The sequence below is a fragment of the Salvia hispanica genome, chromosome 3 (assembly GCF_023119035.1).
Source record: "Salvia hispanica cultivar TCC Black 2014 chromosome 3, UniMelb_Shisp_WGS_1.0, whole genome shotgun sequence".
Classification (NCBI taxonomy): Eukaryota; Viridiplantae; Streptophyta; class Magnoliopsida; order Lamiales; family Lamiaceae; genus Salvia; species Salvia hispanica.
Genome location: NC_062967.1, coordinates 34,235,704 through 34,249,017, shown reverse-complemented (window position 1 = coordinate 34,249,017; position 13,314 = coordinate 34,235,704). Strand labels below are relative to the sequence as shown.

Below are 13,314 nucleotides of genomic sequence, written 5' to 3'. Positions count from 1 at the left end.
ATTGACCACAAGAGGAGTGACTCAGTACATATTTAGGTTGATCTCTTTTTAACCTCACATTTTCAATGTGAGAAAACTTGTACATTAATATCAAAAAGCCTCCTCACATGTGATCATTCTTTTGTAACTTCGTCCCGGCTAAGATGACACATTGCTTAGCCGGCACGGGGTTTTAGGAGTTATTGGTTAAAGTGTTTAATTAGAGAGAGAAAGATGGGTGTAAATATTAAAGTAGAGAGATAAAGAAAGATGCATATTTTAATAAGAGTGAAAAAAAGTGGTTGAGTGTATTAATTGGAGAGAGAAAGTTTTCAAAAAAGGAAATGTGTCATCTTAGTTGGGACAAACTAAAAAGGAAAACGTGTCATCTTAAGTGGGACGGAGAGAGTATTTGTTAATATCCGAACAAGATCACTCATGTCTCGTCAATTCTCACTACACATTCGGCTTGACGATAAGACTGCTCTAATATAATGTCAGATTTTACAAAAATTAAGTATACTAAATATTGGTTGTGAATCTCTAATTTATGTAAAAGCAAGAGTTATACCCCACTTCATATGCTCATATAATATAGCATATGGTAGAAGAATCTAGCTTTGTATTACTCTGAATAATTAAAGAGTGTTGTCAGAGTGAGAAGAGATAGCGGTTTCCACTGCCCCCGGACAAGAATACAGAGATGTAGATGAGATCAAGCTGTTTCCAACCTCAAACACACAATCCCAGAATCCACAAACATGCATGTCTCCTTGGCCTCTTTCCTGTCTTAAACCAACTCCCTCCCATCTGTCTCTCATTACCCACAAAAACAAAACAAAAACAACACACATCAACTCACAATGGGAAGATCAGATTAGTCAGAGTTCTGACTGTACACAAATGGCCACGGGGGGAGCACTTTGTTGGGAGATGAATCTGTGCATAGATTTGAATAGTCATCATCCTCACAATCACAATCTCCCATTATGGCTTGATAGCAAATATGGATGGGCCATTGTGCATCACTTCATGACATTCACCACCCTTCACATGCCTACATGAATGACTATTGCAGGATATGTCTCGCTTGTGGACCAACTTCGTCGTAAATACTAACCCTGTCCCTTTCATTAAGTGAGACGTCTCTTTTCGATACTAGATTCACGAGTGATGAAAAAAGAGAGAAAATGACTCCCTGACCTTGAAACGTTTGATGAAATGAAGATTGGACTACAAAAAAAAGTTTTTGGATAATTCTGTTTGCATATTTTTCCTATGCCTAATTAAAATGAATATCACTATGGACAAAGACATAATCACAACTATTTTCTTGCCTAAATGACTATTTTGGTACTCCATATATTACACATTCATGACTCTTTTCTCTTCTCTCCATATATTTAAAAAAAGTTCTCTTATTCCTCTCATCATTTTTTTAATCATTCAATGCATCCATTTTTTAATTTCTTTCACTTTACTTTATTCTTTATATCAATAAAACTGTCTAATTTTAATTTGAATAAAAATTAGATATATTAGTGTATAGATTTAATATATTGTACAACATGGTCCTCTTATATTATTTATAGCATCACAATCCAAAACTAAGACTAAATCTACACCCTTAGATTCAGAAATGCGTGAATGAGATTAAATCTGGCGAATTTCAATAAATAGTAAACAAAATATCAACAAAAGGTAATATCGTCATTCTATTATCATATCATTATTTTCGCATTTTTTTTTTATATCAACATAGTTTATTACAAATATCAATAAATGATATGAGTATTTCAACATACGTATACGGAAATATCAATACTGTTTTATTGAGATTTTACATGCATTATATTGACATTTTATGATGCATTTACTAATAAAAATTGTTTATCAACATATACGGAAACTGAAATAAAATTATCAAATTTCATCATCCGAATATCGTCGGAACATATGCAATTAAGATCTCGTTAGAATCCTTATAAAATTACCTTTAATTGAATATATTTTTTACAAAAAATAATTTAAATTGAGAGAATTATGTAAATTTAAAGTTTTAAGATAATTTTAAGGGAGAAAAAATAATTAGTTATAACCGGTATGCTTATAATTTTGTTGAAATTTCAATATGATTAAATTAACCTATTAACCTTTTAATTTAAATTAAGCTGAATTTTCATATACGCAAAAAAAAACAAGTCAAGGTAGAAGGCGGTTGATTGCATGACCTAAAGACTGATTGCCGTGGCCTTCACAAAACCATTCACACACCAAATCGAATCCAGATTTTTTTTTCTCAATTTCAGCTCTCCATTGAAGATCGCCTTCTTCCGATCATGGGGAACTCCTGCTGTATGATGTGCGCGTGCGTGGAGCAAGCCAGTGTTGGAGTCGTCGAGAGGTGGGGCCGCTTCGACCGCCTCGCGCAGCCTGGTTTCCACTTCCTCAACTGTCTCGCCGGCGAATGCCTCGCCGGAGTTCTCTCCACCAGGATCCAATCGCTCGACGTCAAAATTGAGACTAAAACTAAGGTCGTCTCGTCTCCTCTTCATGATTTTACTAATCTCTGCTTACTGAATTTCTTTATTGGATGCCTCTGTTTCGATCTTAGCTGTTATTGGGTAATTGTTGCGTTTTAATTGGGCGTTCTTCTGCGGATTGATTAGTTTCTGTTAATTGAACTTGTGTTTGGGTGGATTGATTAGGAAAGGGGGATTGTTAGGTAGAACTTGCCTTGGATTATACTCATGTCTTGAGCTGTTATTGCTCTATCGGGAATGATTGAGAGAATGATCAAACATTAAGTTCTGTTTTTCAGTTTAATTGGGAGAAGAATGCTGAAATCAAAGTGTTTTTATGGTTCTGTTGTATCGATGCTGTCGAATGAAAACCAAATTTTATGTCTTTAAGCAGAAATTTGTGTAATACCAGAATCATGTCTCTATTGTTTACAATTTGTGCCTTACGCTTCGTCCATGTGATCTTTGTTAAGATCTTAAGGTTTGATACTGTTTATAATGTTCTTGGATAAATTGGCTGTCTGCCCCCTTTTCCAGTTTTGCTAGGAGGTACGAGAATTGAATTCATTCTTCAGAAACCTTTTGCCTTCCGGTGTTGTAAATGTAAAATTACCGCAAGAATTAAGATTTTTTCTCGTAATATAGAATCACATGCTCCTTAAGTAAAGAACGAATTCTCAAACCATTTAAAAATTCATGAACAAAATAATCCAATGTGAAACAAAGTATAGCGGGATATAGGTGCTATAGGGCAGATAAGCTTACGAACTCAAATATCCTTTATGCGTCAATTGGATAGTAAAAATGCACAGTTGGATAACCATCTTGCAATTTATAATTTCATATGCTTAGTTTATATGGAACGGAATACTTACACCTCCAATGAAACAGGACAATGTCTTTGTTCAACTGCACTGTTCAATTCAATACAGGGTAATAAAGGAAAATGCAGATGATGCCTTTTATGAATTGCAAAATCCCAGAGAGCAGATTCAAGCCTATGTATTCGATGGTAAACAACTCAAGTTTCCATCACATGTCCTTCACTTCACTGTCTTTCTTATACTTGTTATACCAGTTTTGTCTTATGCTGTGTACACTTGTCTGACTAGTGGTTCGAGCTCATGTTCCAAGGATGACTCTGGATGAGGTGTTTGAACAAAAGAGTGATGTTGCTCAAGCTGTATTAGAGGAACTTGAAAAGGTAAATTAGATTTTTCAAACTGTTTTACGTTACTTGGTGCTAATTTACTATGCGATGATAGAAATACCAGACTTATCTTCACTCTATTGTATTTTTGAAGGGCTATGCATGAGTTTTTCAAACTATACGTTTTAATGGTTCATTGAAAATGTCCTGTGAGAATCATATGTTATCAAAGCATAAATTTTGAGTTAATTCATGTGGCAGGTCATGGGTGCATACGGATATAACATAGAGCACATATTGATGGTTGATATTATTCCTGACCCCTATGTAAGGAGCGCGATGAATGAGATTAATGCAGGTTGGTGTCCTACTAAATTTATCCTCGCTATGGCTTTGAGTTTCAGGGAAGGTTAAAATTATGCCTAGTGTTGCTTGGAGGAATTAATACTGTCACCATGCTAGGGTCTATGATCATGTTTCTACATTCATGAACACGAATATTCCATGAGGATGACAAACTTATGCTAACCAAATACTGCCTCTGTCTGCTCCACTTAAATGACTTGTTTTCCTAAGAGGGGACATCATAATCTCTACTTTATTTTCTCTCCTACTTCATTTGACAAAAAAAATTGGTATAACAGCTCAAAGGATGCAACTTGCAAGTGTATACAAAGGAGAGGCAGAGAAGATTCTCCAGGTCAAGAAAGCAGAAGCTGAAGCCGAAGCCAAGTATCTTGGTGGAGTCGGGGTGGCCAGGCAGCGACAGGCAATTACCGATGGGCTTCGGGAGAACATCCTGAACTTTTCTGACAAGATCGAGGGCACTTCAGCAAAGGAGGTTATGGACCTTATCATGGTCACACAGTACTTTGACACGATCAAGGACCTGGGGAATAGCTCGAAGAACACTACAGTTTTCATACCCCATGGCCCCGGCCATGTCCGGGATATCGGTGAACAGATACGCAACGGCATGATGCAGGGAGCAAGTGCACAACTTATGGACCAATAACTCACCTGCTTTCTCTAACTATCTTCAATAAAAAAAAAGTTTCACGAGTTATGGTGACCAAATATCTCTACATGGTTGTTTGAGATGATTTTAAGATTTTATCATTCGTCATGTATATAAATACGTGCAAAAGTTAGTAGTTGATTGGATTCAATATTAATGTTAGTACTTGTTACTTTATTGAACTAGAAGAACCTTAAAATTCCAAAATATATTATTGAGTCAAGTGTGTCAAGCTCCATGTATTATGAACCCCACAAAACAAACGAGACCGAACATGTTCTTTTTTTAAATCAAATTAGCATGACTCAACTCATTTACAATCCTAGATAATATCACTACTACAAATTTTGGTCTTTATACATGCATAGTGTTGTTGTGTTGTATTCTAAATCATTCTCTTTAACAAAAGAGCATGAGCAATGAAACTACTATGCCAAGAACATGTAAAAAAATCTTCTTGATGCTTCTCTTTAACAAAAAAGTCTTCTTGGGCAGCTGAAATTGGGAAAAGTTCCCTTCTTGAGGTGTTGACTGGCAAAAATATATATGGGCTGAGTGGACTAAAGGTGTCTAGGGCCCATATTAATTTACTTTAATTTTAATATAAAGAAAACAGAGAAAAAATAATTTCTGTGTTAGGGTTTAAGACAGCTTGTGAACCCACGTTGTTTGCTTCTCTGAGGTTTTACACATTTCCGCAGTCGTCTGAATTGAGCTACAGCAATGGCCTTCTGGGGTAAGCACTCCATCAATTTTTTATTTTTTGTTTCATATCTTAGTTAGTGAGACTTTATTCAGAGCTTTATATACAATCTACTCTTGTTCAAAGATTTGATTTTTACTTTTGGGTTATCAGGGATTGAAGTAAAACCAGGCGAATCCTACACTTTGTCTGATGAGGAGAGAGGAAGGCTTCATGTAACTCAGGTTTGTCGAATTTGAATGCTTAAACGTTAGTTTTACCCTATTAATTTGTTAAGGTTAATACTTTATCTATTTGTATTCATGAAGTGAGATTTCATTGTGCAAGATTATGCTTTTTTTGAGCTGTGAATTTAGTTTTTGCTTGATATATTTTCAGGCGACATTAGGTTCAGGGGAATCGACAGAGAAGAGCATATTACAGTGTGAAGTGGGAGATAAAGACCCGATTTACCTGTGCTCGTTGCTCCCCGATAGGCTCGAGACGTGCCCCTTGAACCTCGAGTTTGAGGAAGACGAAAAAGTCACCTTTTCGATCGTTGGCCCTCAGAGTGTGCATCTCTCTGGTTTCTTTTATGGTGATGAATCTGAAGATGAGGATGAATCTGATGAAGATGGTTATGGATGGTATCCTTGCTTAAACTCCCTGTTTTTGGTGGTATTACATATAGTTTGGGTCTTTTCTTGCTTCGCAGTGAAACAAACTAGTTAGGTTGTGTGAGACCAGGAAGTTGCATTATTTGAATTTTTTTTTTGTTTTTGTGTTTTTCTGCATTCTTTTACTTGTGAAGCAATCTCTATGGGGATGATGCAATGGGGATTGATTAAACTCCATGTTTTGGTGGTATAGCATATACAAATAGTCCTTTTCTTGCTTTGCAATGAAACAAACGAGTTAGGTTATGCGATAAAAAAAACATGATTCTTTATCATTTTTGTGTTTTTATGTACTAAGTGTTCTTTAACTTGTGAAGCCTCTATGAGGAGGATGATGGAATGGGGATTGGTTCTGAGGATGAGGAAGATTTTGACTACGATTCTGAAGATGAGGAAGACGAGGACTGTTCTGAGGATGACCTTTGCTGCGGGCACCCCCATTCTGTTCGCAACAGTGGAGGTATTTTCTTCATATAATGATTAATGTCTAACTTAAGGTGCTCCATACACTACTAATATTTTCACTCTGTTTGATCTTAAAAGTTCGCCGAAGGTTGAACTTTACGGGAGGAAGCTTGAATTTGATTGCTGAATACATATGCTTTGAAGTTGCTACTAAAGTCTCTAGAACTTTCCATGAAAGATTGCCTCAGTTTACCGAGTTTTCATCTGTTTTCTGTTAATTGTGGCAGTGAAAATTGAAGAGATAGTGGATGATGAAAAGCCGATCAATGAGAATGGCGTGTCTAAACAAGCGAAGAAGAAGAAGAAAGCTACTGGAAACGAAAACTCCAACAGCCAGATTGTTACCAAGACTGAAACTAGTGTTCCCATTCTTGAAAGTGAAGATGAAGATGGTTTTCCTGTACCTGCATCTAATGAAACTAAAAATGAAAGTATTGGTAAGAAATCCCAGAACAAGAATGAAAAAGCTGATGCTGGTTCCGAGAAAAAGTTGAAAAGAAAGAGTGGGGCCATCGACCAAGACGAACAGCCTGCAAGGTAGAATATATTTCAAGCTACTGCATTATCTGAACTTGTTTTAATGTATTGCTACTGTTCAGTATTCAGATGGCTTTTCATAATAAGTCCTAGCATTTTCTAATGAGTTTTCTAAGTTTATCTACTTTTTATATTTGCAGGGACACCACTGAAAATGAAGTTAAACAAAAGAATAACAAGAAGAAAAAGGTAGCGCAGAGTTCTCTGGAAAATGGAAAACCTGATTCTAAGGTTACGGTAGAGCCTCCAGTAGCTGAAGCTGGAAGCGATCTCAAGCCATCTTCTGAAAAGTAAGATTCTCCTTGTTAAAACATATAGATGCATTGATCGTTTGAGATATAGAGATTGATATTATTATGTCTAAAGTCAAGTAGTATTTTTTATGAGTTTGTCAAAATTGACATGCATCACTTGAGACATAGTTTTCGACTTGCTATTTTTAGATTGATACTGCTGGCATTAATGGTCATGCAGCTATTGACTCCGCCCTTCATTTATCCATCGACCCTAAAACAAGATGCTGTACATGTGCTTTGGGTTCCTTAGATGAAAGACTTGTGCTTTTTAATTGGCAATTTATTTTTCGTTTTGATGTAAATAGACAATTTTTTTGTTTTTGATGTATTCACTTCGTCTTGAGTCTTGATGGTATCTTATACAACTGTTACAGGAAGAAAGAAAAGAAAAAGAACAAGAAAAACAAACTACAAGAAAATGCAGAGACTCCGAGTGCAGAGAAGAAAGTAGCAGAGAAATATGAAACCAACGTGGAGAAACAAGAGAAAGGAGGAGCATCTAAATCACTACAAGTGAGAACATACCCGAATGGTCTTGTAACAGAGGAGGTGGCAATGGGTAAACCCGATGGAAAAAGAGCTTCTCCAGGGAAAAAGGTGAACTTGCAACTATTTTCTGCTCTGTGAAAAATGACTCTGCAGCTAAATATGCACACACTGTTCGTTCGGAATGCCAATTGTTTTCATTACTGTTTACTTATGCAGGTTAGTGTCCATTACATTGGCAAGCTGCAGAAGAATGGCAAAATCTTCGATTCAAACGTTAGAAAAGCACCCTTTAAGTTTCGCCTAGGTACACCTATCCCTTAAGAAATTTGCAATCTATACTAGGCTTAGACATATACAGTACCTTTTTCTCTTGCTAAATATGTTCATCATTGTGCAGGTATTGGCCAAGTTATTAAGGGATGGGATGTTGGTGTAAATGGTAATCATCACCAAGTTAAATAATGCACAATTATGAAACTGTTTTCCCGTCTCAATTACTTAATGAATTTAATTTATTTAAACGAGCAGGCATGCGCGTAGGGGACAAACGAAGAATCACAATCCCTCCAGCTATGGGGTAAGATATCTTCATCCAACTTTTCTGCTAATGGCTAAACCTTTTATAGACTATAGCAATGTCCATTTGTAACTTCCAGTATACTAAGAATGATACAAACTGTATCTCTTCCTGGCCACTGTAACGTGCCTTAAGTGCAAAACTGAATTTCGGAAATCGGAAACAGGATAACTGCATGTATGTGCACATTTTACTGTGGTGAGTGGAGTGCCTAACTTAATACTACTACAAGAAATCCACAGCAAATTGTGGAACTAGTTTCCACTTGAGTTATTGTGCTGCTGTTCTTGCATAACAGTAGAATAATTAAGCATATACTCCTACTAATTTGTTGTTGTAATATGCAGGTATGGTGCCAAAGGATGTCCTCCAGCAATACCTCCCAACTCATGGCTGGTGTTCGATGTGGAGTTGGTCGATGTCAACTAAGCAACTCAACCTTATATCACTACAAACATCTGTGCACAATATTCATTGAATTTTGTTGTTTTACCTGTCATGTATTAGTGGTGTATCCCAGTTTTGTATGTGCTGCTGCACAAGAGTGGTGGCATTTGGGATGTCGAAACTTATTTGAAACTTAATGATCTTTTGAATTTAGTGTCTAAATTTGATGCAGTTCATGTTGCCAAGAAAGGATTAGATGGGAGAATGATCTTGAAATCTAATGAGTACTAAGAGAATATATCTTGATAGGCCTGGGGAAACGGTTCTCGGTTCTTGGTTAACCGAGAATCGAACCTTAATTTTTGATTCTCGGTTAACCAAGAACCGAAAAAATAAGGTTAAGGTTCTAACCGAGAACCGAAAGGTTAGAACCGAATAATTGTTATTTTCTAAATATTTAATTTTATTATATTTATTTTAGTTTTATTATTTATTTATTTAGAAAAGTAAAAAATTAGTTTGATGAATGATGTTGGTTTATATTAGTTTTGGACTTAGTTTTGTAAACTTTGTTGGAATTTTGGTTTTTGATGATGGAATGGAATTATGGTTTTTGTCCTTTTGATTTCACGACTTATTATTTAATGTTTATATTGCATTTGAGTTCGGTTCCTTCGTTGGAACCGCTTGGAACCGAAGACCAAAACGATCGGTTCCTTGAGGAACCGAACCGACAAAGGGTTCGGTTTCGGTTCTGGATTTCGAAAAAAATGGGAATCGGTTAACCGACTAATCGGTTCGGTCGAAACCGAACCGACCGAATTCCCACTCCTATATCTTGAGTTGCATCTTGAATTTACCTTGTTTAAATTTGCTGCATTTGATGCTGCCAAGAATGAAGAATAATCTTGAAATCTAATGAGTACTAAAGATAATATCTTGAGTTGCAACTAACATAATTTATACACAAGTGTTATCTTATTTATTGCTCATTCAATTGTTATCACAAATATTTAGTAAAAAACATTTTGCTTACAATTCCATTTATGAAACAGACCAAAAATTCTGAGAAACTCTAGATAAAGGATTAACATAATTAGAAGATGCTTATTGGTTATTATAAAGTAGCAGTGAGAGAAACTCTAGATAAAGGATTAACATAATTCTGACAAGGTATCTCACAATTCAAGTCTTGAAACTTCAACTAGAAGTAATGATTCCAGTTTAATAAACAACAAACAATACATCAAAGTTACACACAACAGAACAACAAAAAGGCAAATCAATCCTACAACAGAGCCTTCTAATCCTAAGTTCCTATGAAAATTTTAACACACTTTGCAGCAGGGGGTCAGAACAGGTGAGCCTAAAACATCTACACCAGATTAAAAAAAAACCTAAGATACAGCAAAAACGCATACGCGATCAGCACGTCAAGTCATGGCTCTGCTCTGTGGAATCATCTCCGTGGAACGAAACGTTAGTACCAGGTTCAGCAATCTTGGATCCGTGTATAGAGTTCGTTGAAGCCAGGCTGTCTCCCTGGAAGGACACTGACGTTGTCAGATTCGGCTTTGGTCCGCCGTAGGGGGCTTCAGACATGATAGGGTTAGCGGGGACAGCCCCAAATGATATTGTTTGCTCGTATTTCGGTTTCTTAGGCTTTTGCTCCGGCTGCGCTTGGGATCCACCGGGAAGAAAGCTGCCAATCACAATCTGTTGGAACTTAAAAAGGTTAGAAAACAATGGCAGTTCAAATTGTGAGCTGAATTATATGTTTGCGCACGAAAATTCACTTTACCTGAACAGGGCCAGCTGCAACGAGCATGCCGGCTAGTCCTCCACCCATTACGCGGCCATCAGGGCCTGCCAGAGAGACGCTCAACCCACCTGATCTGCTCTTTGTCACTCCGTTGTCACTAGGCATAAATGATCCCGTCAGAGAAAGGATTTCGAAACGACCCTGAAGAAAGTACGAAATATAATTCAGAAGTATCCAAATGGATTTAGGCCACCCTTTCATCAGATGCAAAAACAATGTGAAACAACCTGTTTCTTTATCCGAATATTGATTTACTTTGAGGAAGAGAAACCTACAACGTTCAACTGGCTCTCACCTCATAAGTTAAAGTACCACCGGAAGAATTTGGTTGACGTAAGGTGACATTTGAGATAGCACCATTGGCTGCCAGAAGGCAAATTGCTCGGGATACTTGTTGAGAAAAGGATATTATCTTCATCATGATATCCTGAAACAGCATGAAAAACTAAAAGTTAGAATCTTGCAGAGTGTATCTTCTCAAAGACGTAATTTGCAGTCTGTCTGAGCATCTATATCTTATGCATAATGAAGATTGTTGTACAGCTGCTTCAAATATCGTTCTGTTGATGATTCAACTACTCAACTCTATCTACCAAATAGTAATCGCATAATATCATTGCATAATGTGCTTCTTCATAGGCTTAGGACGATCACAGAAAAGATGTTTGATAAAGGATACCTCAACTCTTTAAAACATCTAATTGAGGGAATACATATCCATACATGAAATATGTTTAGTTTTGCTCATTTGGAGTACGTAGAAATACACTCATTCCATTAAAAATGTTGTCGATACTGCTGAAAGCATTTAAATGATTAAACAACACATGAGATCAAACTTTCATTTGTTCATCTCCCTTTCATTAATTTCATGAAGAATAATAGTGACAACATATATATGGAACCATTAGTCACACAATTTCATCAAATTTGGCAGGAGTTAATAGCTCAACATCAACCATTAGCACTGCAAACATTCAAAGAAAAATACAATAAAATAAAAACGAGGAAATGATTAGAAGTACCTCGCCAGAGTTAACAGTTATCATGTGGGGAGTAAAACTTCCACCGACAGGGATCGCCATAGTATTCCCTACAATAAATCAAAGAATTCACTGAAGTAAAACGCACAAATTTACGGATGAGCGATATAGTTCAATTCCTCACTAATAATCCCCAGAAATGCTGATCATGCATCAAATTTATTGATATCAGCACTCAAAGGAAGTCCCAAACATTGAGTTATTTTGATTTTGATTCCAAAAAGAGCAGATGGAAGCATATTTTTCATTTAAGAACCATTTTGGAGTTAACAATGCACATTAGCTCATATTGAGATGTGTTTAACAGTAGACAGTATATTATGGATACATAGATTAGCAGGGGTAAAGATCCACACATGTTACATCATCTCTTCATCATTATCATTTATTATTCCTTTCCATTTCTGCACACAGCAATTATTGAGTAAAAGACAGATCCTTTGTCATGTCACATCACATATAAAAAAGACAACACCAGCAGCAAACAAGGATGACTCTCAACAATATTCCATTCCATTTTCCTCAGAGCATACCAAAACTGCCACAAATCACAATCCACACACAAAGGGGTCCCAATTCAAAATCTAGATTCTTTAAATACTATTCAACTTTATACTTATACCACTAGATCCATTCCAACCACATCAATTGCAACCAATAAAAAAGCAAGCAAAGCTACCTGCATTTGCAAAATCCAGCTTATGCTTCTTCTTGAAAGAGTCAACCGGCCGGCCTCCGCTCTGCTTCCACCCCGGATAATCTCCGGTGAGCGGAATCGAGGCCGATATCGGCATAGGCGACAATGCCACGATGGAGCCATCTGCGGCGTACTTCCTTGGCCTCCCCCTCTTCTTCTTCCCATCCACCGTCGCCGCCGCCGGAGCCGGAGTTATGGGAGTGGCTGATCCAAGAATGTTGCCGGAATTTTCGATTCTTGGCGGCTCCACACTGCCGATTTGAGGGGCTTCACCAGCTCTTAATGTGACGCCGGAACCATTCATCCCTTCCTTTTCCTCCATTCATATACTAATCAAACTTAAAAAAATTGCGAAATGCTTAAACCCTAATCACTAAATTAATAAAGATTGAATCTTTAGCAGCTCAAACACTTGGACCAACGGTAAATCACATTCAAACACGAAATTTGTTTCAAGAATTGTACAAAACAAAACATGACGCAGATTTTCGTGGGAAATCAGCTGACATAATCATCTGTAAACTCTAGAAACAAAAAAAATAGGTCAGCAACCAACACAGTACAGCAGACCTCTGGTGCAAGAAGCTCTGTTTTACTGTGATTTTTTTTTTCTGAGATTATGAATGCATAAAATTGATATCTGGAAAAAGAAAAAAAATGAGAGTGAAAAATTAGGGTTTTTGCAAGAAAAAGTGGATGAAGAAATTAAGGAAAAATGAATGGATTTTAATATTATTGTAATTAATTAGGTAGCAAGCAATATTTTAATTGCAAAATTCAAAGTATTAATTATGGTTGAGAAAATGGTTTCAGGTCCGTCTTGGAAATTTAATAAGTGGTATTTAAAATAGCAAAGTTAATGAATATGAATATTAAAATAAAGGTAAATTTTGGGAATATGATAAATATTTTGAATTTAAAAATGGGTGTTTAATTAATTAAAGCTGTAAAGTTAAGATTGGAGGCATTCCAA

At 36.5% G+C, this 13,314-nt stretch overlaps 3 protein-coding genes across 3 annotated transcripts; 2 read left to right on the top strand and 1 right to left on the bottom strand.

Annotated features, from left to right (window-relative positions):
• Positions 1 to 2,211: 2,211 nt before the first annotated feature.
• Positions 2,212 to 4,851, top strand: LOC125213819 (hypersensitive-induced response protein 4). The gene is made up of 5 exons (XM_048114563.1): positions 2,212 to 2,513; positions 3,393 to 3,513; positions 3,614 to 3,705; positions 3,913 to 4,009; positions 4,296 to 4,851. Exons 1-5 carry the CDS (start codon positions 2,319 to 2,321, stop codon positions 4,664 to 4,666), a joined length of 876 nt encoding a protein of 291 aa, XP_047970520.1. The 5' UTR covers positions 2,212 to 2,318; the 3' UTR covers positions 4,667 to 4,851.
• Positions 4,852 to 5,260: 409 nt separating this feature from the next.
• On the top strand, positions 5,261 to 9,010 carry LOC125213815 (peptidyl-prolyl cis-trans isomerase FKBP53-like). Its single transcript, XM_048114561.1, has 11 exons — positions 5,261 to 5,405; positions 5,526 to 5,596; positions 5,751 to 5,998; positions 6,346 to 6,488; positions 6,721 to 7,030; positions 7,171 to 7,320; positions 7,701 to 7,923; positions 8,032 to 8,119; positions 8,213 to 8,254; positions 8,344 to 8,392; positions 8,740 to 9,010. Exons 1-11 carry the CDS (start codon positions 5,393 to 5,395, stop codon positions 8,819 to 8,821), a joined length of 1,419 nt encoding a protein of 472 aa, XP_047970518.1. The 5' UTR covers positions 5,261 to 5,392; the 3' UTR covers positions 8,822 to 9,010.
• Positions 9,011 to 9,957: 947 nt separating this feature from the next.
• On the bottom strand, positions 9,958 to 13,020 carry LOC125213818 (AT-hook motif nuclear-localized protein 1-like). Its single transcript, XM_048114562.1, has 5 exons — positions 12,324 to 13,020; positions 11,627 to 11,694; positions 10,897 to 11,028; positions 10,581 to 10,742; positions 9,958 to 10,495 (listed from the first exon to the last, which is right to left on the bottom strand). Exons 1-5 carry the CDS (start codon positions 12,661 to 12,663, stop codon positions 10,205 to 10,207), a joined length of 993 nt encoding a protein of 330 aa, XP_047970519.1. The 5' UTR covers positions 12,664 to 13,020; the 3' UTR covers positions 9,958 to 10,204.
• Between the last annotated feature and the right edge of the window lie 294 nt (positions 13,021 to 13,314).

Bases quoted from the DNA above. Each gene is read 5' to 3' on its own strand.
- LOC125213818 (XM_048114562.1), bottom strand. From the start codon at position 12,663: ATGGAGGAAAAGGAAGGGATGAATGGTTCCGGCGTCACATTAAGAGCT. The intron at 11,695-12,323 runs GTAGCTTTGCTT...GATTTATTGTAG, and splicing joins GCTGGATTTTGCAAATGCAG to GGAATACTATGGCGATCCCT. The intron at 10,743-10,896 runs GTGAGAGCCAGT...TACTTTCTTCAG, and splicing joins GTGGTACTTTAACTTATGAG to GGTCGTTTCGAAATCCTTTC.
- LOC125213815 (XM_048114561.1), top strand. The intron at 5,597-5,750 runs GTTTGTCGAATT...ATATATTTTCAG, and splicing joins GAAGGCTTCATGTAACTCAG to GCGACATTAGGTTCAGGGGA. The intron at 5,999-6,345 runs GTATCCTTGCTT...TAACTTGTGAAG, and splicing joins GATGAAGATGGTTATGGATG to CCTCTATGAGGAGGATGATG.
- LOC125213819 (XM_048114563.1), top strand. From the start codon at position 2,319: ATGGGGAACTCCTGCTGTATGATGTGCGCGTGCGTGGAGCAAGCCAGT. The intron at 2,514-3,392 runs GTCGTCTCGTCT...CCAATGAAACAG, and splicing joins AAATTGAGACTAAAACTAAG to GACAATGTCTTTGTTCAACT. The intron at 3,514-3,613 runs GTAAACAACTCA...TTGTCTGACTAG, and splicing joins TCAAGCCTATGTATTCGATG to TGGTTCGAGCTCATGTTCCA.